Below are 23,421 nucleotides of genomic sequence, written 5' to 3' on the forward strand. Positions count from 1 at the left end.
TCTGGTGCAAAACTGGTTTAAGTATATGGTTGTTTCTTGAATCTCGAACACTTTCTCATAGTACAATAATATGTATCCCAAGGTACAATAGGATGTTGTACCTTGTGGCAGCTTGGTACTTTTACTTTAAATGGCTGGCAATGTTTTATTTTCAAACTGTCTAAATTTAAAAAAATATTTGCATAGAAGTATGTTAGGGCATTTAAATGCGACTTTTCGATTTTAAATTTGATTCAAATAATTGTCGTTAAAAATTAAAATGTGAAAAGTGTCCCAAGGAACAACACTCTCTCCTATAGCAATGGCATGGTTCACCGAGCGTCGTCATGTATTGTGGAGGAGTATGTTGCTGCTTGTGGTTTTCTAATTACTAGTTAGTATGAATTTCATGTTCGGCTCCAATTTGGATGACATAATCCTGTTCCAGAAAGACAAGTAACTAAAATTAAAAATTTTAAAAAATTCTGACTGAGTCGCAAATGTAGAATCAAGAGGGAAAATTGAAAATCCATTTAAAAACCTTATACAGTAGATCCTTTCAATAAGGGACACTAAGGGGACCAGACATTTTGTCCCTTAAACAGACGTGTCCCTTATACGGATGTGGATGAATTGATGCATGCCGGGTACTTAGTAGTATAATATCACAATAAACATTAACACTAAGACAATTAACCCTTATGATTAAATACTGAAAATGATTGTTATATGCTGAATAAAATTCATAATTATTCAAATTTCTAAGTTTATATTATTTTATTAATTAAAATTTAATCAAAAATTTTGTAATGGCAAAGTTTTGTAGCATACAGAAATAATTTTGATGAAATTCATTACATATATTTGCTTTATGTATATTTGCTTATGTTATTATAAGTAAATTACAGTGTAATACTATGTGAATTAAAATTAATGTTCAAATTTTAAGTTTTATATGAAAAGCTAATTAGTTGCTGTGCACTGTCCGTTGGAACTGAACCTACTTAAATAAGTTGTTGAGCGGACAAAACATGCATGTTAATTTTAGCAAGTGTTTTTTACAGTACATTACGTATTTCCTTCACATACTTATGTTTAAATCCATCTTAACTCAAATTATATTTTTGGAGAAAAAGTGAGACTTGAATTCCAGTAAATTCACTATATCTTATGCGTTTATACATTATTTTTTGCATTTTTTTTGGCTTTGTGACTGTCCCTTAAACAGAGTGTCCCTTAATTAGAGGTAAATACATGGAAGCCCCTATTCAAAGGGACTGGGACCCAAAAAAATGTCCCTTAAGTAGGGTTTTCCCTTATTCGGAGGTGTCCCTTAATGGAGGTTCTACTGTACTATTAAAAATCAATTACAAGTATTTTATTTGTTAACGAATAGATACTGGTAACAGATAAAATTTTTAAATTTTCTTACCTTGTCGGCTAGCAATGAATTCGGTTACCAATCGCGTGAATAAAGGCTTAGCCGTATTTAAAATCTGCTTTAAAAAACCGTTATAATTTGAGTTCTATGTCATGGCAGTTCCAAACACATTCCATCAGACGCAGAAAACATTATTCTTTATTTTGGTGCTAATTTTTTAATATGTTTTCCCTGCAAAAATCGCAACAAACCTTTTTGAGGTTTTGAATTATCATCTTCGTTAATTAATGTCATCTGAAGACGCAACTTAGCTAAGAACACTCTCAATCTCCTTTCGAAGAAAAAAAAAGTTTTCAAAATCAGTTCATCCATGTAGGCGCTACACTGTTATAACCAGGGGTTACAGACGAGTGAAAATATTCCCTCTAAGGTGAAAGCATAGTGCTTGAAGGTGCAATGCAGGCCAGAAAATAGAGCAGAGGAGCCAAAACAGCATGAAATCGCAGGAAGACTCATTGCGCATGCGCTTTTTGCCTTAGACCACCTCAATATGGCGGACAAATGATGATTGCGTTTGTGTGTCTTTCACATTGAATGAAGTACACTATTGGATTAAAACACAACTTTTCTAGGATTAATTATCCGAAATTACAAGTAAGTACAGCTTTTGATCACTTTGTAGCTCTTAGGGCTTTCAAACATAGTTAAGTGTTTAAAAGTGTATTTATTGCTTTTCAGTAACCGTTAGTCTTCTAGTTCCCGTTTACTGTTACTATCGTGAGATTTCCATCATTCAAAACGCTACTAAAAATATCTGTCATTATTTTCTTGAATAATCGATAAGCAGCTTTTATTAATCACCAAAAGAACCTTAATAAAAATGTTTCTTGTGCTTCGTAGATTATAACAGAAAGCTAGCGAAAAAAAAAATCTCTCTCATTCTAGCTCTTTTTTCTTTTTTTTTTTTTGCTTTTTCATTCAAGTGTTAGAATCATTTCCTGTTAGCGGTTAATGCCTCGATAGCGTTAGAAATGTCTTTTGGTTTTTTATTTAACTGTTGAAAAACTTTATGTGCATTTTATTTTGTTACTCTTGATTAACGTTTATGAAACGATTTTGTTTTTCCGTAATTGTAATATCCCTGAATATTTTTGGCACATCATGTAAATAATCCATAAGTACAGCTATGCTTCATTTTCGGAATACGTCATGTTTTAGTAAATGTATAATTTCTCACATGTTTTAAATAATTACTCGTTTTTAAATTATAACGTATTTGTGACAGATCTTTGATACCAAGTAAAGGGGTAGATATTTATTGTTTTATTAATTTTTAACATTACTTTTTGTAAAAAAAAAAACATCAGAACCCTGAATTTTTTCACATGTTTTTTAACGGCCCCAGAGTTATTATTCATATTATTTATTTTATAAATTTTTAAGAAAACGATAAAGATTACACCGGTCCGCAAAGTTTTTCATTTGCTTTTACCGCGCCCGTGGGTCAAAAGAGGTTGAGAAACACTGAGTTAGAGCACGATCAGATGAATTAAAGCTATGAGCACTTCTTAACTATGTTGAAAACTCTGAAATATGATCAAATGCTGTAATTACATGTTTTAATCATTTCCAATACCGAGTTTAATGTGAAAAATGTCCAAAACGTAGAATATAATAAATCAAAACAAAACTTAAAAAAATAAAAAATTAAAAAAATACACAACTGTATTCAAAAACGCACACAATACGGGGGAGGGTCAGGAGAATCTATAGTAAGGGTGCCATTTCTCTCTCCGAAGGTTCCTTTTTTTCACTCCGGCTGCCTGGTTTTTAAAAGGTGCCTGTTTTTCACCCTATTTAGAGGTGCGATTTTGGCTCCGTATTGGGTGTCGCTGGTGAACAAGCGTTTCTCACCTGAAAGGTGCCAATTGCATCCTGTTGTTTTAACAGTGTAGATTGCCACAGACAGATACACAGACACACACATATACAGATATACACGCACGTCAAACTTATATCCCCCTTCCTTTGTGTGTCGGGGTTTCAAAAAAATCATGCTTAGGTATCCAATTTTAGAGTCATTGGTGCTGCAATGAAAAAAAAAAAAAGTCTTGGCGGACATAAAACCGTTACAACGCTGAAAAATGTAGCACAGGTGACTCGTTCAAACAGGAATCCTAAAAAGCGTTTAATAGAGAAATGTGGGGCAAAGTGAAATAGTGGAATATTTACTCTGGTTTTACCGCCCCCTATCTGGTAATGCTTAACTATGTAGTAGTATAGATGTAGTCTATTCTACTCAGAAAAATAAAATACCGCCAAAGATTAAAGCATATGGTAACACAGGCAATTTTCAAAAATTGATACTCATATTGTAGTATTTTGTTGAAAGTCAAAGATTATTTTTGAAAAAATAAAGGATACTGTTCTTGTTATTAACATCTTAAATATTAATTGAGACCTTTTTCTATTCGATGCAGTATTTTTTAGTTAATATTAAGCTTATTAGTGTTTCAAATATTTTGTACAATTAGTCAAGTACATACGGGTCAAAGTGGATGGGGCAAAATAGTGTATTTTGTTTAATCACTCAATCATTTGCTAAATCACTTACGTATTCGGACATTAAATAATTCATTTACATTCCATCATTTAGTAATTAAATTATTTATTCATTCATTCAAAATTTTCTTCTTCAATCACTCTTTTATTCACTCATTTATTCTTCGTCATATATTAATCAATTTATTTATTTTATTATTCATTTATTTTTTCAGTATCTCCATTTATTCATTCAACAATTTATTTACTGATTCTTTTGATCAAAAGTGTTTTAAACAAAATTTATTGCATTTAATTTCCACTGTGTTCATTGTGAAAAAGCTCAGTCATTTAACTGTTTCACTTTGCCCGACATTCCCTATGAAACATACAGCTGCCCTGCTATTGTCTGATTGGAGTGTAAGAATAATCCGGCAGTGATTTTCACAACATATAGTTGAACTCCGACAAGTTGAGCTATGACCTTGTGAGCTAGTCCATTTCTTTCGAGGGAGAGCCATCAGTGAAAAGAGGCATTGCTGAACGTGGTTAGGCTACCATTGCAACCTTTTCATTGACGAGAAAATCTTGTACCGCTTGCTAGTAGTTAGGTATAGTGGTATAGTAATATTGTTCGCCAAATGGGCAATACACTGCCAACTAAATCCGCAAGTTCTCAAGCCGTTTTTTCTCACCCCTATTTCAAGTAATGGAATCGTTGAATCGGTCGCATATAAGCTATCTTTACTCCTGTTCGGTCATAGGAAAATTTCAGGCCCTCTCATTGGCTTATTCGAATGTTAATCAAAGCTTCAAAGACGCCATTGTAATGTTGCTAGTCGTCTTTCGCACTGTGTTTCTTGTTTGTAATCTGCTAAATACGAATAAGCATTTGCAAATGATATCTTTAATTGAATGTTGCTGGCAAAAACAGCATTATTATTTCCAATCAATTTCATTCTTTGCAAAACAAATGAAAGTGCCTTTGAGCAACTATGCTTTGAAATAAAAATAGGTGGCGCCATCTTCGGGCCAAAAATTCATGTTTTACGACATTGTTTTGGTTTAAATTGAAGTTATTTTAAAAATAATTCTCTTGGTAAATTATTTTGTAGATGGAAAAGAGCGAATTCTGCAATTTTTCATATTTTTCATGATATTTAATGCAAATTAAACAGCTCTTCTTAAAGAAATGATTATCATTTAACTTAATAATAAATACTTCTAGTGAATAATTTAATACATAATAATTTCTAATGTAATTTTCTCTTGTGCCAATTTATTTCTAGCTAATTTCTATTGAATATGAGTTAGCATTCAAGAATAAGACCTTTAATTGAGTATTGAGTGCTTCTGGAAAAAGTTCCTTTTTGTTTCGGAAGAATTTCCTTCTTTACAAAAAAAAAACTAATCCTTTACTTCAAAGATTATGTTTAAAAGAATCAGCTGTTCGCGCACTACTATTGGATAAAGTCAGCTGAACAAATTATCATATCGTTATTGGTCAAAAGCTTTATAAAGCTAACAGGTTGTCCATTTTTTTATATTAATCCGTTTTTTTTGGTCTATATTTTGTTTATCTTATCGTTCATTGGTTGGATTGCTTTATGTGTGTCTTCACTGGTTAAATTCATAATCCTGAATTAAATTATAAATAGTCGATGTGTACTCTTTTAAAATGCTAAAACAATTGAGATGTCTGTATTTAAAAAAAGGCTTCCACCTTCATTAAATTCAATTTCTTTAAATACCTTAAAAAATTTTCAATGAATGAATGATATTTAATGTATTTGAATGATTACATTCAAACTGTTTCAGAACTAATCATGAAACCACGAAGGTCTTATCAGCAGTACAGCAAAAAAATAAGGAAAATTTTTTTTTGCTAATTTTGCTGAAAATATTTAACATCTGCAGTTCTCTTCATGGGCCAGTCTAAAAAATTTCGCTGTATTTTTTATTACAATACATTAAAAGTCATATATTGATTTTAAAATTGTCTCAAAAATGGTTGAGTTTTCAAGTTTTAAAATTTTGTGAAGCTTTTTTTCATCAAATGTATTTAAGTTAAATAGTAAATGAAACTGCATGAAATTCTCTTGAATCGCCTCATCAACTTTGTGTGTGATAATTTTTTTAAATTAATAATAAATGAATTTAATGTAACAAACGGTGCGATTTCTGAAAGTTTGACTTGAAATAACATATATATATAATTTTACATTATGAAACATTGCTTTTTAATGTTATTTTCAATTATTTCATTCAAGAGTTTAAATTACCTATTTCTTTTTACACAACTTTAAATATTATGAAGAATATTAAAAGATAAAGAATTTGCTGTTTAATTAAAAAAACTTACATTGAGAATTAGTTGACAAATGAGTTAAATTAAACTCCAATAGCTCCTTCTTCAAAAGCGCCATTTTTTGCTTAAAGATAATGCTATTTCTTCGTTTAATTATATATTTTACAGGTTTTTTTTTTTTTTTTAAAGCAGAGCATTATTTTATTTTATGAGTTATGAAATTAGAAGGAGACAAGAAGGATATGTTTGCCAGACTCACTCAAAACTCAATTGGAACTCTTATTCTTGAATGCTAACTCATATTCAATAGAAATTAGCTAGAAATAAATTGGCACAAGAGAAAATTGCATTAGAAATTATTATGTATTAAATTATTCACTAGAAGTATTTATTATTAAGTTAAATGGTAACCATTTCTTTAAGAAGAGCTGTTTAAATTGCATTAAATATCATTAAAAATATTAAAAATTGCAGAATTCGCTCTTTTCCATCTACAAAATAATTTGCCATGAGAATTATTTTTAAAATAACTTCAATTTAAATCAAAACAATGTCATAAAATATGCATTTTTTGCTCAAAAATGGCGCCACCTATTTTTATTTCAAAGCATAGTTGCTCAAAGGCACTTTCATTTGTTTTGCAAAGAATGGAATTGATTGGAAATAATAATGCTGTTTTTGCCAGCAACATTCAATTAAAGATATCATTTGCAAATGCTTATTCGTATTTCGCAGATTACAAACAAGAAACACAGTGCGAAAGACGACTAGCAACATTATAATGGCGTCTTTGAAGCTTTGATTGACACTCAAATAAGCCAATAAGAGAGCCTGAAATTTTCCTATGACCGAACAGGAGTAAAGGTAGCTTATATGCATCCCAGATGATTTTGGGATGTATTTCTGATCAAAGAGTTGGTGGTCTTCACTTTGTGCAGGAACAGTAAACGTTCAGGAATATATTGGCATTTTAGAGGAGAAATTGCTTCCTACTATCCGGGATCACTTTACTTCAGTTCCAAACGTCATTTTCCAGGATGATTCTGCTCCGTGCCATAGGGCAAAACTGGTAAGTAACAATTTAAAAAACTTTATCCTGCCATTAGACTTAAATGGACATGGGGTTAAGTAATTTTTTTTCTCTAAACTCACACGCAGGTTCAGAAATGGAAAAATGAGCATGGGGTCAGCAGTTTGCCTTGATCCGGAAACAGCCCTGATCTACGTAAAAAATTATCGGATTCCTCCTGTTAAATGTTTATTTCATAAGTTTTGCAGAATTTCTCATACATTCATCGTTAATCGGTCGACCAAAACTTCTCACATAATCCCATTGTTGTGAAAATGCGAGGGTGATGCAATTTTTTTTACCAGCACTGTACACTCCTCCACAACGCACGAGTATGCTCACCGTGCCATGCCATTGCTACTACTGCAAATGTACTGCTATCCGTTGTGGTGCTCTGCTACTTGTTGCTGATTTCTTACTTTTTTAGATGTGTGTGATGAGATCGACTGCGGAACGAATAGAGTTTGTATCTGGGATGAGAAATACGGAGATGTAGGATGTGTGTGCAGAGATGGATTTACTGGAGAAGAATGTGATAATGGTAATTATTAATGCATTTTTAGTTTTTCTTTCAACTCTAAAACAGTCTACTTCATAATGCCAAAAAAAGAGGGGGTAGGAATATACAGCCAATAATTTGAGAGAGAGTGCATTGTATGTACTGTCCAACCACGGATTGCATGGAATTTTCAAACGTCCAGATAAGACGAATCTATGTGAATAAGGGGGAAAAGTAAAAATTTGATGCGCGTATTCCGCTCATTTGGATGAGGCTCTGCTTCTGCAAAAGCTGACATCGGTAAAAAATAATACATTCGTCCATTTCCGGCTGTAAAACGGGTGTTTGTCTTTCGATATAATCCGTGGTCAGACAGTATAATCTTATTCCACAACCAGTAATATGAATACAACTAAAAAAGAGGGGAAAGGAATATACAGCCAATAATTTGAGAGAGTGCATTGTATGTATAATCTTATTCCGCAACCAGCCATATGAATACAACCAAAAAAGAGGAGGAAGGAATATACAGCCAATAATTTGAGAGAGAGAGTGCATTGTATGTATAATCTTATTCCGCAACCAGCCGTATGAATACAACCAGCCTTACGGGCCTTCTTTCCCCATCTGCATTGTATGTAGAGTGCATTGTATGTAGAAACTTATTCTGCAACCAGCCATATGAATACAATCAACCTTACGGGCCTTCTTTCCCCATCTGACTCTATAAAATGTATGGAATGTTTAACGATACATTTTCTACAGTGAAGAGTTTACTTTTGGCTTTTTTAGTCCTACACTATATCACCAAAAGTATAATGATGCACTTCCAAAAATTCACATTTTTACGGATTTCTCGAGGAATATTAGACAATTGTTCTGTAACTTTTGTAGCATAAAAGCTATGCTCCAGCTGTCATTTTCCAATTACTTCTTAGTAACGATGTTTACCCGTAACAGGGGAGGTGAAAAAGTAGGACATAACAGGGGACGTGAGGTCTCAGAGACCGCTCTACTTTCAGATTTTTTAAAAATCGTGTAATTAAGATACATTCCTGCAGCTTCCCTTAAGTGCTCTTTGTATTTTTATTAGCACAGGGAAAAAAATATTTTTGAATTCTGAATTAAAATATACCTTTTTCGAGGAAATTTTACTAGAGCCTTAAGAGTTTTCAGGAAAATTCATATTCTTCAATAAATAATTTACTACTCGTAATAAAATTAATCAATTATTTATTAATGATTTTGTTTTAAGTGTTTAATATATTCAGAACATTTTAATACCAGAAAATTGATTATATAACGGTACAAGAAAATTTTGATAGTCCTTTTACTATAAGTATTTTGCATCGTATTTCCAGGAATAATTCTGCCCTTATTGTCCCTAAAAACATCATTGCGTATTTTTTGTGAACATATAAAACAACTCTCAACTTCAACTTGTTTTGTTTTCATTTCTTCTGCATAAATCGGGTAAGATAAAGGAACCCCATTTAAACGGTTCGCCGTGTCTACTACTGTTAAAAATTGTAACTCTGAAGGTGAGGTGCGGTCTCACAAACCGATTCTAAAGGATGCAATGAAATTTAAGCGAGATGCACACGCCAAAAGATGCTGATAAGTAAAAAGGGTGTTCAAGGTCACAAAACAAAAAGCTGTTGGGGGAAAAAACCATTCAATCGGACTGAAAATAAAATAGGGGTGATCGGATGAAATTTTGAGCGGTCTGTGAGACTGCACCTCCCCTGCTACGGGTTAATGTTGATCGCACGCCCCGCAAGAAATAGTTGCCATATAAGGCATTGAGTTAAGTTTCGAGTAAAAGGCGTTTTAAGTTCAAATCCTAGGTAGACTTTTATTGAGTTTTTTTTTTCTATGTCATGCTGTATAGCAAACCCATTAGAACTACTAGTACCATCTCTTGCCCTCAAACAAAGAAGAGGTTCTCCTACCATTTGTTCTGATTTACATCTCCAAATCTTTAATTTTGGCTCTTACATCCCTTTGCTTCTCGTTGCCTCATATGTTCGGCTGAGAAAGGAAAAAGAAAGGTTAGTTGCGGCTGACTCAGGTCTTTGTTACATTTTCTTCTCCCCAGTTTTAAGACTTTCAACGACCTTAATTGCTTGCATTGGGCAACAGCTAGACCGATCTAGGAAATTGAGATGATTTAAAGGAAACTCAAGGCGAACTAGTTACTGTTGGTTTTTTAATTTATAGGTCTTTGTGACAATGTCGATTGTGGACAGAATGGAGACTGTATTTATGATCACAACTACGGTGGAATAAAATGTAAATGCCGCAACGGATTCATTGGAGAAAAATGCGATGAAGGTATGGCATAATTTTTTACCCTTTTCAACAGTCAATAATAATATGTTTTTAAATGCTTTTAAAGCCAGCTGTTCAGACGTTTTCGCTTGCACATAAGAAAATAAAACCTGAATGGAAATTTAAACATTATATTCTATCCAATACTAAGGAATTGATTATTTAGGTGTAACTTTCAACAGACAGCTTAGTTGGAAATCGCACGTTGAAAAGAGTGTTAAAACAGTATACGTTTAAACGTATTGAAACACCTGGCGGGCTGCAAATGGGGCTGTAGTCGTAAGACGCTTGAAATTACCTATAGGACGCTTGCTCTCCCTCTAATGAATTATTGTTGTGAGGTTCTGGGTAATGCACCAAAAAGTGTCCTGAACAGACTTATAACTATACATAACCAGGCACTCCGCCTGATAACAGGAGCCGTGAAATCAACACCATTATATTTTTTTATTTACTATTTTCAGATCAATAAAATCATACATAGAGGGGAAAACTACTTTTATTTGAAAAAAATGCAAAGAATACTACTTGAAACTGGTTGGAAACCGGAGTTGTACCCGAGATCTCTCAAAACGAAAAAGGGGTTTGAGTAGTTTGCGCTTGAGACAAAACGAATGTATGACATTAATTCTAGTTAACAATCGCTCCCTTTAGCAACAAACCCATGTGAATATGCACCAGTGAAGTACCATTTCAATTTCATATAGCCTGGTACAAAGAGGGAGATGGTTCAAGTAGTTCTCAGGGCCATTGCTCTGGAGAGAATCCACTCTAAATACCCGGAGAGTGAATAGTTGCATATATACAGTGGTGGTAAAAAAAAATGAATCACCCGCGCCGCAAGGGACAGGAATATCATCCCGACTGCATTTAATACACAGTCAAGCATCCCGTATCCCAGATGATTTGGGGATGTATTTCTGATCAAGGAGTTGGTGGACTTCGCTTTGTGCAAGGAACAGTAAACGCTCAGGTGTATATTGGCATTTTGGAGGAGAAATTTCTCCCTACTGTCCGGGATCACTTTACTTCAGTTCCAAACGCTATTTTTTCAGGATAATTCTGCTCCGTGCCATAGGGCAGAACTGGTAAGTAACAATTTAAAAACCTTTATCCTGCCATTAGACTTAAATTGATTTGAGGTTGAGTATTTTTTTTTTCTCTAAACTCACACGCAGGTTCAGAAATGGAAAAATGAACATGGGGTCAGCAGTTTGCCTTGGCCCGGAAACAGCCCCGATCTACGTAAGCAATTATCGGATTCCTGCTGTTAAATGTTTATTTCATAAGTTCTGCAGAATTTCACATACATTCATCGTTAATCGGTCGACCAAAACTTCTCACATAATCCCATTGTTGTGAAAATGCGAGGGTGATGCAATTTTTTTACCAGCACTGTACCTGTATATGCTGATGGGTCAAGAGTAGCAGATCATGTATAAATGCTAGTGCGGGTGTGTAAAGTGAGCTCCTTTTTTTTTTTTTTTTTGTAAATATTCCTGTTGGGTAATATGCCCCTGCATTCAATGGGGAGGTAAAAGTTATACTTATGGCTCTGTCTAGGTCAATTGAAATACCGTTATTGCAAATTTATGGGATGTGTCACCCTATGGGATTCTCAGGCGACTATTGAGGTGATAGCATCGATAAAGAGCTGCAAGTCACACGAAGTTTCTGAATGTCGCAGTTTCATTAACGATCTGTTGCTGCGAAACATAAAAATGATGCATTAGTGGATCACAGCCCACTGTGGGATTAAGGGAAACGAGCTCGCTTATACTCTGGCGAAGAAGGGGTCTACAGTTGTTCAAATATCAAATGAGCCAGTCTCTTTTAATGCAATAATATATATTATGAAGAAATCAAGGAATGTTTTTTGGCAAGACTTAAAATGTGGAAGTTTGGTTTATAGACCTTGATTTTTCTCATTAGCACCAAGACACCAAGAGCAGAGTCAGTAGCCATGCTTTCGACTCTTAACTGGCCATGACTGTTGGTCAAAGCATCTTCACCGTTTGAGGATTGTCAAAAGTTCCAACTGTCCTCTTGGTTACTCAAATTAAGAAATGGACATTCCCCATTGTTTTTGCTATTTTGTTCTTTCACTTTTTCTAGCTTCCAGCTATTGGGGAAAAAAAAAAAAAAAAACAGTGAAGCACTCTGCAAAATACAGAAAAAATACATTCACGTAGCCTGTATTAATTATTGTGTTATTATTCTATTTATGTATTTACACATTTTCTTTTCCATTGATGGAAATGTGCAGTTGCCTTATTTAGTTACATCATGCGGCTTTTCATATACAACAACGCAAGTGAAAACTGCAACCGAACTTAATGCATTTCTTGAAATATAAAGCGGTTATGGAGTGGTGCGGCAGGAAATTGCGAAATATCTTTTTTCAAAAAGATTTAGTCTACCTTTCTTACCCAACTTCTTCTAAGAAAAACTATCTTTTCATTACTGTGATTTTATAACATCTACTATTTTTGCGCAGGTTTTTCACTTTTGTAAATTTTTTCCGGTTTATAGTGTTTTTGCTAAATTTCTTTTGGACTACATCAATTTTCAAAATTACGTTTTTACGTTAACTAACTCATTAGAAACTATTTCGAAATACATAAGTAACTGCATTTGTAAATCATGTAATTTGTATTTGGTATTAACATATTTCGCGTTGTAGTTATATGCTTTAATAAGCATTTTTTACAATTAATTATTGTTGCTAAATTTTCATAACGGTTCAAGTTGAATACATTCAAGACGAATTAACTCGAAAACAAATACTAAACGTTACTGAATAAAACATCCTGACATGAAACCTTTTTTTAAAAGCCAACATCAAACATTAAATGCAGTTTTTTACATTCAATCGGTTGGAGAGGAACTAAAAAACGTACGTAACATGTTATTTTCTTAAACTTTAGTTTTGAAAATGGATTAATATTTTTGTTTGATTTTTGCTAACTTTTGACAAAAAGTGATTGATTACGAAAAAATCTTATAAAAGGATTAAAGAAACTCTATTAAAAAGTGTAACGAAGCAAAATCGCTACATTTATTATAAATATTGTCAAAATTACAACATTCTTTCGCCGTAGATAATTTTAAAAAGGAATATTTTACATGTATACTTGACCTTGTCTTCTAATATTAATAAAATTTTAACCGTTTGAAAAAAAAGTTACAACATCCACATAATAGCTTTATAATTATTTCTAAATTGTATGGAACTGAATCATTTATAAACAGTTTGATACTTGTGTTAAAGTTTTTTTCACCCACCATTGTATTCAATGAATTCTCCCGAATTTTACTTTAAGCGCTCTGTAAACAAAGGAATTGCAGTGGGCATGGCTATTGCTTGTGGAACCAATATGTTCACGAAACAAAATGCATTTGCCTGGATGGTTGGAACGGATCGGATTGTGAGATTAGTAAGTTTCCGTTTTGATCTTTACGGCTCCTTTCAAACATTATGTACGTTTTACTGGCTATTATATAACGTTATGTATTTTTAACTAAGGTCCCTGTGAGGGGAGGAACTGTAGTGGTCATGGTTATTGCTCTTGGGATAAGTTTCTTAAGGCAACAAAATGTGTTTGCGAAGACGGTTGGGGTGGATTGGATTGCCAGATTAGTGAGTTATTTTTTTTCCCTAATGCTCATATTTTATTTTATTTTATTTTTTATTTTTGAAAATGAATGAATTTTTGTACTTGCTATTCAAGACCCCTGTCAGGGAAAAAACTGCAGCGGACAGGGTTACTGTACATGGAATAGTTCCATTGAGAAACCACAGTGTGTTTGTCGAAACGGCTGGAGTGGATCGGATTGCCAAATTAGTAAGTTTCGACTTTCCTTTTGAAATGAGTCACTGTTCGTACAAACAATCCTGACTTTTTTGCTAAAACTTAATGAACTTTTTATCCAGATCCCTGCCGAGGGAGAAATTGCAACGGACAGGGTTACTGTACATGGAATAGTTCCATTGAGAAACCACAGTGTGTTTGTCGAAACGGCTGGAGTGGATCGGATTGCCAATTTAGTAAGTATCCACTTTTTTTGATTGTTCAGTCAAAAAAGTTTGCTATCAGCTTTCCAAATTTTGCAACAAGAACTCTGCCAAGGTAGGAATTGCAGTTTGCATGATTATTGTGAGTGGGTTCATATTCGAGAATAAGCAAGTGCATTTGCAGAGGTTGTTATAGTGGTTCTAGCTACCACATTCGTACATTGCAAAAACGATTCAGAAACATTCCTGGAGAATAATGGGCTGCTAATGTGACCAATTTCTGCCAGCAACATATCTTGCAAAACACAGGAAAGTTTTCCGCTAAAAATCAGTAACCTTCTTGAAATTATCCTTGAATCTTTGAAGAATTTGGAAATCTCCCCAGATAAAGCCAGTCATGTTTCTGAAAACTCCAAGGGAAATTAGGTAAGTTTAGTGTAATTGATTAGACACCTCCTGATCTACTAAGAATGCTCCAGAAGCAATTATGGCCAAAGTTAAGACAGAATTGCAAACAAAAACCAAGCATCTCCCTCGCCTTGCAAAGTTGCAGTATCCAGAGACTTGTTTGCTCTTATTGGGAGCTTAGTCAAGCTGTACGGGCGGCGATCAAGTTGAAGCAGTTGTACAAATTAAACTCCTCAGCCAATCTTTATACCAGTAGCTAAAGTTATTTTTCACAACAGTGAAAAGTCTGCATTCGTGTAACTTGCATCAATTCAGGTAACTTTTTTGAAAAAATATTTGACTTTATGGGAAAATAGATGAAAACTCGTGAAATCCCGAAACGTTCCATGGAAATAATCAGCGACGATTTGCAATTTTTTTCACAGTGTAAGTTGATTTTCCGAAACTTTTTTATTTAACTCATTTTACAAGAAACATTTTATCGATTTGAATTTTTGCCAAAATGCTTTCAAAACCTACTTACTGAGATTGATATGGTTTTTATTAAAATTTAGATCCCTGTTGGGGGAAGAATTGCAGCGGTCACGGAGATTGCAAGTGGAATTCTTTAACCGAAGAGCACACATGTGTGTGTAAAAACGGGTGGATTGGATTTGACTGTCAGATTAGTATGTTTATTTTGTTTACTTATTTATTTTTCATACGTTACACTTTGCTTTAAGAACTAAGCGATCCGTTCTTTTTATGCCATAAATCTGTATTTTTTAATTTTTATAGGTCCCTTGCCGAGGCAGGAATTGCAGTGGCCATGGATTCTGTCAGTGGGATTCTATATTCGAACAAGCTAAATGTGTTTGTGAGGATGGCTGGACTGGCTCACTATGTGATATTAGTAAGTCTAGATTTCTCCTAAATTGTACGGAAGACTGGCTCACTTTGTGACAGGATGCTTACTCTGCGGGATCGCTTGACTTTTTAAACAAAATTTTATATTTGCCCTTATCTCTCACAGATGTAGAGAGCAGTTAGAAACACCGAAGCTTTGTAAAATAAGAGATAAGAACGTTTAATTGCATAAAATTGCAAACTGCCTACTTCAAAGCAAAAGAAACAGAATTTTTTAAAATGTTCTAAGCATTTTTCATTATGCACTCAAAAGGACAAAATAACTTTTCTAGGTCAGAGAAGGTAATTTAAGTATTCCAGTAGTTTTCAATTATTCCAAGAAAAAAACTTCACAAACGAAGAAAAGTGCGGCTCAAGTCATGTAGAGAACGTTTTATTAGTATCTAGCTTTCAATCTTAAATTTGAGCGGTGAAACATGCATATTTCTCTTAATAAGAAAGTTTGGTTTGAAATGACTTGAGCGCACTTTTCTTCGTTTGTAAAGTCTTTTTCTTAGAATAATTGAAAACTAAAGGAGTACTTAAATTGTCCTTTCTGACCCAGAAAAGTTATTTTGTCCTTTTGAGTGCATTATGAAAAGAGATTATTTTTTTTTGTAAAACATTCTGTTATTTTAAAGTTTTTCGTTTTCATACGGAATTTTATTTTAGAATTTAATTTTTTAGCGTTAAGTTGCACCTTAAGATTAAACAAATTATTTAGTGAAATTTCGAAGTCTCTAAGTGGTCTAGTTGCTGATAGATAAGCAAAAGAATGATTCGCAATAAACAAGTTACTTGTGATCAAGATTGTATAATGTCTCTTTACTTATCCCCGTTATCGATTATTGGCATAGATGAGGACAAAAACCCTAAGAAAGCAACGGCAGTGAAGAAGTTTCATTCTTATTCCAGAGAAGCCTTGAGTCAAATTTTTGTAATGATCACTATTTACATTACTGTTGCAAAGCAACAAAATTTGTAACAATTGATCTTATATTTAAACATTTAAGAGGGAAATTGCATGAAAAATTTGCTAACCGAAATATTTCCTTTTTTTTTTTTTTTTAGAATTTTAATTTTTTAGCGTTAAGTTGTACCTTAAGATTAAGCACATCATTTAGCGAAACCCCGAAGCGTTGAAGTGGCCTAGTTGCTGAGATATAAGCAAAGGCAGGCCTCAGATTTTTCCATGACAATCAGGCCAAGTGTAATAAAAGTGCTTAAAAAGTAAGGTTATGAATGAAATTGCATCCGAGAAAAACATCGAGGCAGAAAAACTTTACACGGGTCAGCTAGTGATTGCGGTATTTTACGTTTAAGAAATATTTTATCGGTTGTTCTTTAGCCTCGATGTTCCCACAGACGCTTGCCAAGGACGAGACTGTAGCAGAAATGGAGTCTGTATGTGGAATCCTGCTCGAAAGGTTCATCGGTGTCTGTGCGAAAATGGTTGGACTGGAAAGGACTGTGAATTACGTAAGTGAGTTTACGTAAGTGTTTTCCGTAAATTGGGCTCAAGAAAATAGCACACCAAACACTGATGATATTAGATTCTGTATCATCTATATGCTAGGCGTCTTCGATTACCAGCTGCTTTTCCTTTATATACTTTCTACCTTTTACGTCCTTTTTTCCGCCAAGAAACTACTCCTTGCCCGCGGCAGTTGTTTAAATGAACTGAACGAAGGTACAGAAACGGTTTTAATCTCTACCTATGTATCTATATATGTATCTATTTGCATCTATTAAGTTATCTACTTCTATCTCTATAACAATGAATATTTGTACATTTATCTACTTACTCATCTGTACATCTCCATATTTATCAATCTATATTTATCTATATAAATATTTAGAAAAGAAAGACATTACAAAATTAATTGACAAAATCCCCCCCCCCCCCAAAAAAAAAAAAAATTTAACGTAATTTTTAACCTATCGTGCTTTTCAAAATCACTCTGTAATTGTCAATCCATAGCTATTTATGGATCTAATCCTCAAAAAAATAGAAAAGTATACATTTTTTTAAGTTATGGAGATTGGTATTAGTAGCGATTAGCAACTACGCCTTCATTGTCGAATCAAATCGCCTCACGTCACTGCAAAAGTTCTTACGTCATTACGTCCTGCTGGCAGTGACGTCACCGTGATGAAAAGAGGTGGGTGGTATATTTAATTAGAATAGCTTTTTATCTAAACAACAGAATAGAAATACGCAAGAGATGTAGATTGTTGCTGACAATTGAAGACCTAAACACACAAGCACTTACAGAAACGCTTTTAAGATTTTTTTTTCTGAACTTTTATTGAAAAACAATCTGCTTGCAAAAGAAAACGTGTTATGTTATGTTAAGTTAGGCTCAATGCAGAAAAAAATAAATGCAGTAATTATTCGTGAACAATTTTTGGTAAGTGGAAAATTCTTCAGTTATATACCAATTATCAATGGTAAAAACAAAAAAAAATGAAGCACAAAATCTAAAATTAATGAATGCCCGTGTTTCGGGCTAAAAGAAGTTCATTTCTCATTGCAAAATACGAGTACGCAAGTTTATGAGTGGAAGAACATCCGATAAAAATCTGAAGCTATTAATGTGAACTTTTTGTGGTCCATTTAACTCTTTTTTATGAGTACACTTTCAATAAAAATATTTTTTTTTTCGAATGAATGTATTTAATAAATGAGCATACTCAAGCTGGTGACTGGTTTTAAAACGTTCAATTTTAAACCTATTTCGTTCTGATGACGATTGTTTATGCGTATTCAAAAAAAGTGAAATACATGATAAAATTTTAACCCGTTTATGTAACCAATTGTAATGAATATTAAACCTGGGTGGCAACACAACCTGGAAAACCTAGAAATTGGAGAACTCTCGGGAAAAAATGTAAATTTATAGAAAACATTAGGGAATCAGCAAGGGATTTTGAAAATTTCTCCTAATATCAGGGATAATTATCGTTTGCATTCTCCAAATCGGCTAATATGTTTTCTTTGCTGGAATTTCCTCTCATAGAGCAAAATAAAAGAAATGACGTGTTTTCGAAACTTAACACGTTAAAAGAAAAAGAAAATTGGGAAAAATAGCATTGCTTTTTGTATAGTCTGCTTTGTCCAGGAAGTAGTAGTTTGTATTAGAAACCAATAACAAATGATCAAAGATGACCACTCAATTGCAGGAAGAAAAATTATTTAAGTACAGTACAAAACTTGAAAGAAAAAAAAAAAAAATGCTGAAACGTGTTTCATTCAGTAAATTACCGCCCATTAGCCAGGGCTAAAGCAGAAAATTTGTTTGGCCCTCCTGGTTTCCTTAAGAGGTTTTCCATTTCCAGCTCAGTCACTTCCCTATGCCGGGCTGATGAGTGCTAATAAGCACGAAACTGCAGTTCTCGGCTGGAAATGACTGAGCTGGCGGTGTATTTCACGTGTTTCATTGTTACAAAGATTTACCCCTTTTATGTGTAAAGAAAGGACTTCATGAGTAGAAGGCATCGGACCAATCAAACATTGCTAATTACCCTCAGTTAAATGTGTTTTATACATTACTTCTTCTTTTTGCGTTGGTAAAAAGATTGCTTGTAATCCAGAAATATCTGCAATTATTTTTACAAATATTGTGCTACTTTAATGTTATTGTCCTTTACACCTGTGTGGAAGTCATGATAATAAAATCAGGAAAGTTTTGGTTTAATTATACATTTGTTAATTAGTAAGGTATTACTGACATAATCTTTCTTTTTGTTCTTAAGGAATGACGGATGAAAAACTGTCTCCTAGATTGTGGATGGTTGTGGTGTTGACGGCGATGTGCACTTGCGCATTTATGCTCTGTATTTGGCTGTTGACTTCAATGCGACGCAACAAAAAGTAAGAATTTATGCGTAATTACTCAAAATATACCACCAGCTCAATTATTCCATCCGAGGACTGCATTTTCTTGCTTTTTGGCCTTCATCAGCCTGGAATAGGAATCACATGAACTGCAGGCGAAAAACTTCTTAAAAGAGCCAAGGGAGCCAAACAAACTGGTAGCTAATGCAGAATTAGCAAACCAGATAAGTGACCGCAGCAATGGTGCGGTTCAACTCAAAGATTGATGGGGAAGCATGGTATTTTGTAGTAAGTTACCGCCCTAAGCCAGGGCTAAGGGCAGAAGTATTTAAAACACACCACCAGCTCAGTTATTCCATCCGAGGACTGCTTATGAGTAATTGCTTCACATTAACTAAAAATATTGTTTTATTTTATAGCTTTCTGTCTTCTTATGACCTTAAACCGTGGTCAACCATCTTTTAAAAATGTTGTGGTGTTGACAGTTAGTTGATAGAAGGCAATTTATTTGAGCAGTAAGAGCCAGGTAGTAAGCCCTTTGTCCAGAATTACATGCCAATATACCGACATACCAGTTATGCCGTCCAGAAACTGCAGTTTCGTTCTTGGGGCATTCCAAGGTATTTTTGACATTTATGAAGAGTACTGTTTGATTAGCATATTATTTTATTTTGATCTTTTCCTACCAACACACCAGCTCAAATTAAAATAATTTGCAAATCAAACGGTAATTTAAAAAGTTATGGCAAATAAAGGTCACGTTACGGACTCTACATAATGTCCAAAATACCTTGGAATGCCCCTCTTCTTATAGACTCATCACATCAGTCTGGACAGACAATTATCAAGCCGGAGGCATATGTCACCTCATTGAAACTGAGAGTGTCAACAAACTGGTAGCTAAAATTAATTTAGCGCAATGTATTTGTTTCTGAGTTGTCTTTTCAAATTTACTTAGTTTTGCTATTTTCAGAAACGTGTATGTTTCATTAAAAAGATGCCGAAACGCCAAGAGTTTCTTAGTACATATGTCTGTGAAGAAACTTTTTTCGATGTGGAGAGTGTCCTGAAATAGACTGACTGTTTAAAAAAAATTGCAGAAAATTCATGTGGTGGACAGTAAGTCCCCCTATAATTTTAGTTTGAAAATTGTCCAATAGATGGCGCTGCAGATAGCAAGCCCGTAAATCAAAGAAAATAGAAAAGTACAACATAATTTTTCGAAAAATATTTTTAATGAACAAAATTACAAAACAATATTTTCAAATTGTCTACCTTTAGCTGTAATGACATGTCGCAATCGGAGGAAAAATCTGTGAATTTCAATTCTTCTTTTTTTGACTTTTTGTCTTACTATCTGCAGCGCCATCAATTAAAAAAAAAATTTTTGAACGAAATTTGGAAATCTGGTCGAAAATTTTACAACACACCACATGAATTTTCTGCAAGAATTTGTTCTTAATCATTAACCGTGATTGTCATGATTGGATAGACTTTTCTTTGTGTCGTGAAACTTTTTTGAGATTTTTTTAAGAGCTCATGCTTTTTTTATTGTTTATATATATATATATATATATATATATATATATATATATATATATATATATATATATATATATATATATATATATATATATATATATATAATATATATATATATATATATATATATATATTATATATATATATATATATATATATTATATATATATATATATATATATATATATATATTATATATATATATATATATATATATATATATATATATTATATATATATATATATATATATATATATATATATATATATTATATATATTATATATATATATATATATATTATATTATATATATATATATATATATATATATATATATATATATATATATATATATTATATATATATATATATATATATATATATATATATATATATATATATTATATATATATATTATATTATATATATATATATATATATATATATATATATATATATATATATATATATATATTCAATTGTTCACATGTGCCCCTACAGGACTTATGTGAACAAGCTCGAAACACGAATGAACAAGATATTTAAAAAAAAAAAAAAAACAGGACTGTCATCATTTTTTAAAGAATATGTCAATAATAGGTGACAGATTATGTACATACCAATCACATTGATGAGTATGTAATCTATACTGTGTCATAGTGTATCAATAAGAAAATATTTTTTCTCAATTTTATAACAATAGTTTGCTGTGTAAAGATTACGTAAGCTTCAAACTGAGCATGATAATGTAATTAAAGTAATTTTAATTGAAGTTTTTGATCAAATTAAAATATTTTGCTCCTTTTTCACCTATAGCTGTTCTGTAACAATTCTTGACCAACTACGTATTTAGTAGCAATAAATAAATAAATAATAATAAATTCATGAAATGAGTACAAAAAAAAAAAAAAAAAAACAATTATCAATGTTTACACATGTATCTAAACTTAATTATTACTATATATAACTATTGTTCATATTATGAAGAGATTATAGGAACTGTTCACGGGTGTCCCAGGTGTTACCACCCCACAAGTTCCCCACCACATAAACCAAGGAAAAATTTCAGAAGTAAAGTATTTTCAATTCAATAAAAAAAATAACATTGTCAAAAGTTTACCTTAATGTTTACAATAGTTCAGCCTAGCTTATTAGTCAGTTTAAAATATATTTTTGCGAGAAGAACGTAGTAACTAAATTACGTGCAGCAGCTGCCAAATGAAAGAAATATTCACCACAGAAACATAATGGGAATCGCCCATTTCTACTGCCATCACTGGAGAATTTTTTAAGAATTTTTCTCCAAGTTATTTATAGTTGTTGTTGTTGTAGATACTTATGCCACTTAGGAACCCGTGCCCGAGTAGCAATGCTATTCGGTTTTAAGGCAGAGAGGTGTGGCTTCCGTTTAATCGAGTGCCTATCTCAGGGTGGAAGTCCGATTTGGGGCAGACAACACGATTGATGGCAGCACCATCTATGGACAGTTCGATAATTAAGAACCTGACCAGAAGCCGCATAACTACGGCCTAGCACCCCCAGAGGTATCGTTTCACTTGGAAAGTGCTTTGTGACCACGAGCATATTTGACGTCCCCCAGTCACCCTTAATGAAGTCGGTGGATCTACGACCGGTTAGGATCGAACCAGGGACCCTCCGGTCACAAGTCCGATGCCTTACCGATCAGGCCACCACGGCCCACTTATTATAGTAAAAAGTACAATGTTCACATGTGCTCTTTCCCCTACTACCTGTAAAAAGCTTCCTTTGTGCCTGAATGATCAAATAAAATGAAAACTGGTGAACTGTATTTTATTATTTCAGGTTAGAAAGTGCATTGTTTTCGTTCAAGCATTGAACGATAGAATCACAGAGGGGAAATATTCCACTTTGAGCGCTCTGTCAACAGCATTTAAAGACTTTGTACTGCAAGATTACGCATTTGTATTTTATTGTCAGAATAAAGAGAAACTTTTTAAAAAAGAGGGATGGATTTACTAATTTTTTTATTTTGATTTGAAATCATTTGCTTGTTAAAAAAAAGCAACATACATAGTTATTTCAGAGATTTCTTGCTATTATGCAAAGTTTTTCATCTCGTGGTTTTATGCAGAGGAAGGACAAAGCATGGTTTGGTTTGCTATAACAGTATAACCCATAGAGCATTAATTAAAATGGAGGAAGCAAGTCCAATCATTTGCTTAGCAAAAGCTGACGCAAAGACACCAAGTCACGTGACTCAACAACGACGAATGGTTGGCAAGTTTTACGTGAAACAAGCGAAAAAAACTCGATTTCGTCCAATGCTTTGCTTTAAAATCAATCACGTGACTTGGGGTCTTGGTTTCATGAATGAAAGTATTCTTTCACTCCATTTTATCTCTTCTCAAAGGTATAACCCCGATTTAACGATTGTCAAAGGATTGGGAAAAAATATTGTTAGATCAAGGATATCGTAAATCGAGAAGCATATACATTCAATGCAGGTAAATCCTACTAGTGAAATATATCATTTGATTGAGGAAATCGTTAAATCAAGGTTATACTGTATTTGTTTTTCTGCAACAATTTCTGCAACATTACAGCAAAGGGCTGGGAGTCTCTGATACATCTGTAACATTACA

General features: G+C 33.1%; 1 protein-coding gene and 1 long non-coding RNA gene across 2 annotated transcripts in view; both read left to right on the forward strand.

The window, feature by feature from the left end:
• Window positions 1–22,774, forward strand: part of LOC129227541 (tenascin-like) — a 129,012-nt gene extending 106,238 nt beyond the window's left edge. Inside the window, exons 14-16 of the mRNA XM_054862120.1 lie at window positions 16,782–16,895; window positions 19,173–19,290; window positions 22,622–22,774. Coding sequence (XP_054718095.1) covers window positions 16,782–16,895; window positions 19,173–19,290; window positions 22,622–22,655 — 266 coding nt within the window. The 3' untranslated portion in view covers window positions 22,656–22,774. The remainder of the gene's footprint in view (window positions 1–16,781; window positions 16,896–19,172; window positions 19,291–22,621) is intronic.
• Window positions 10,004–13,743, forward strand: LOC129227542 (uncharacterized). Its single transcript, XR_008580847.1, has 3 exons — window positions 10,004–10,111; window positions 13,432–13,545; window positions 13,635–13,743. It is a non-coding gene; the product is annotated as an uncharacterized LOC129227542 (long non-coding RNA).
• Window positions 22,775–23,421: the final 647 nt, after the last annotated feature.

This window comes from Uloborus diversus, chromosome 8 (assembly GCF_026930045.1).
Source record: "Uloborus diversus isolate 005 chromosome 8, Udiv.v.3.1, whole genome shotgun sequence".
NCBI classification, from domain to species: Eukaryota; Metazoa; Arthropoda; class Arachnida; order Araneae; family Uloboridae; genus Uloborus; species Uloborus diversus.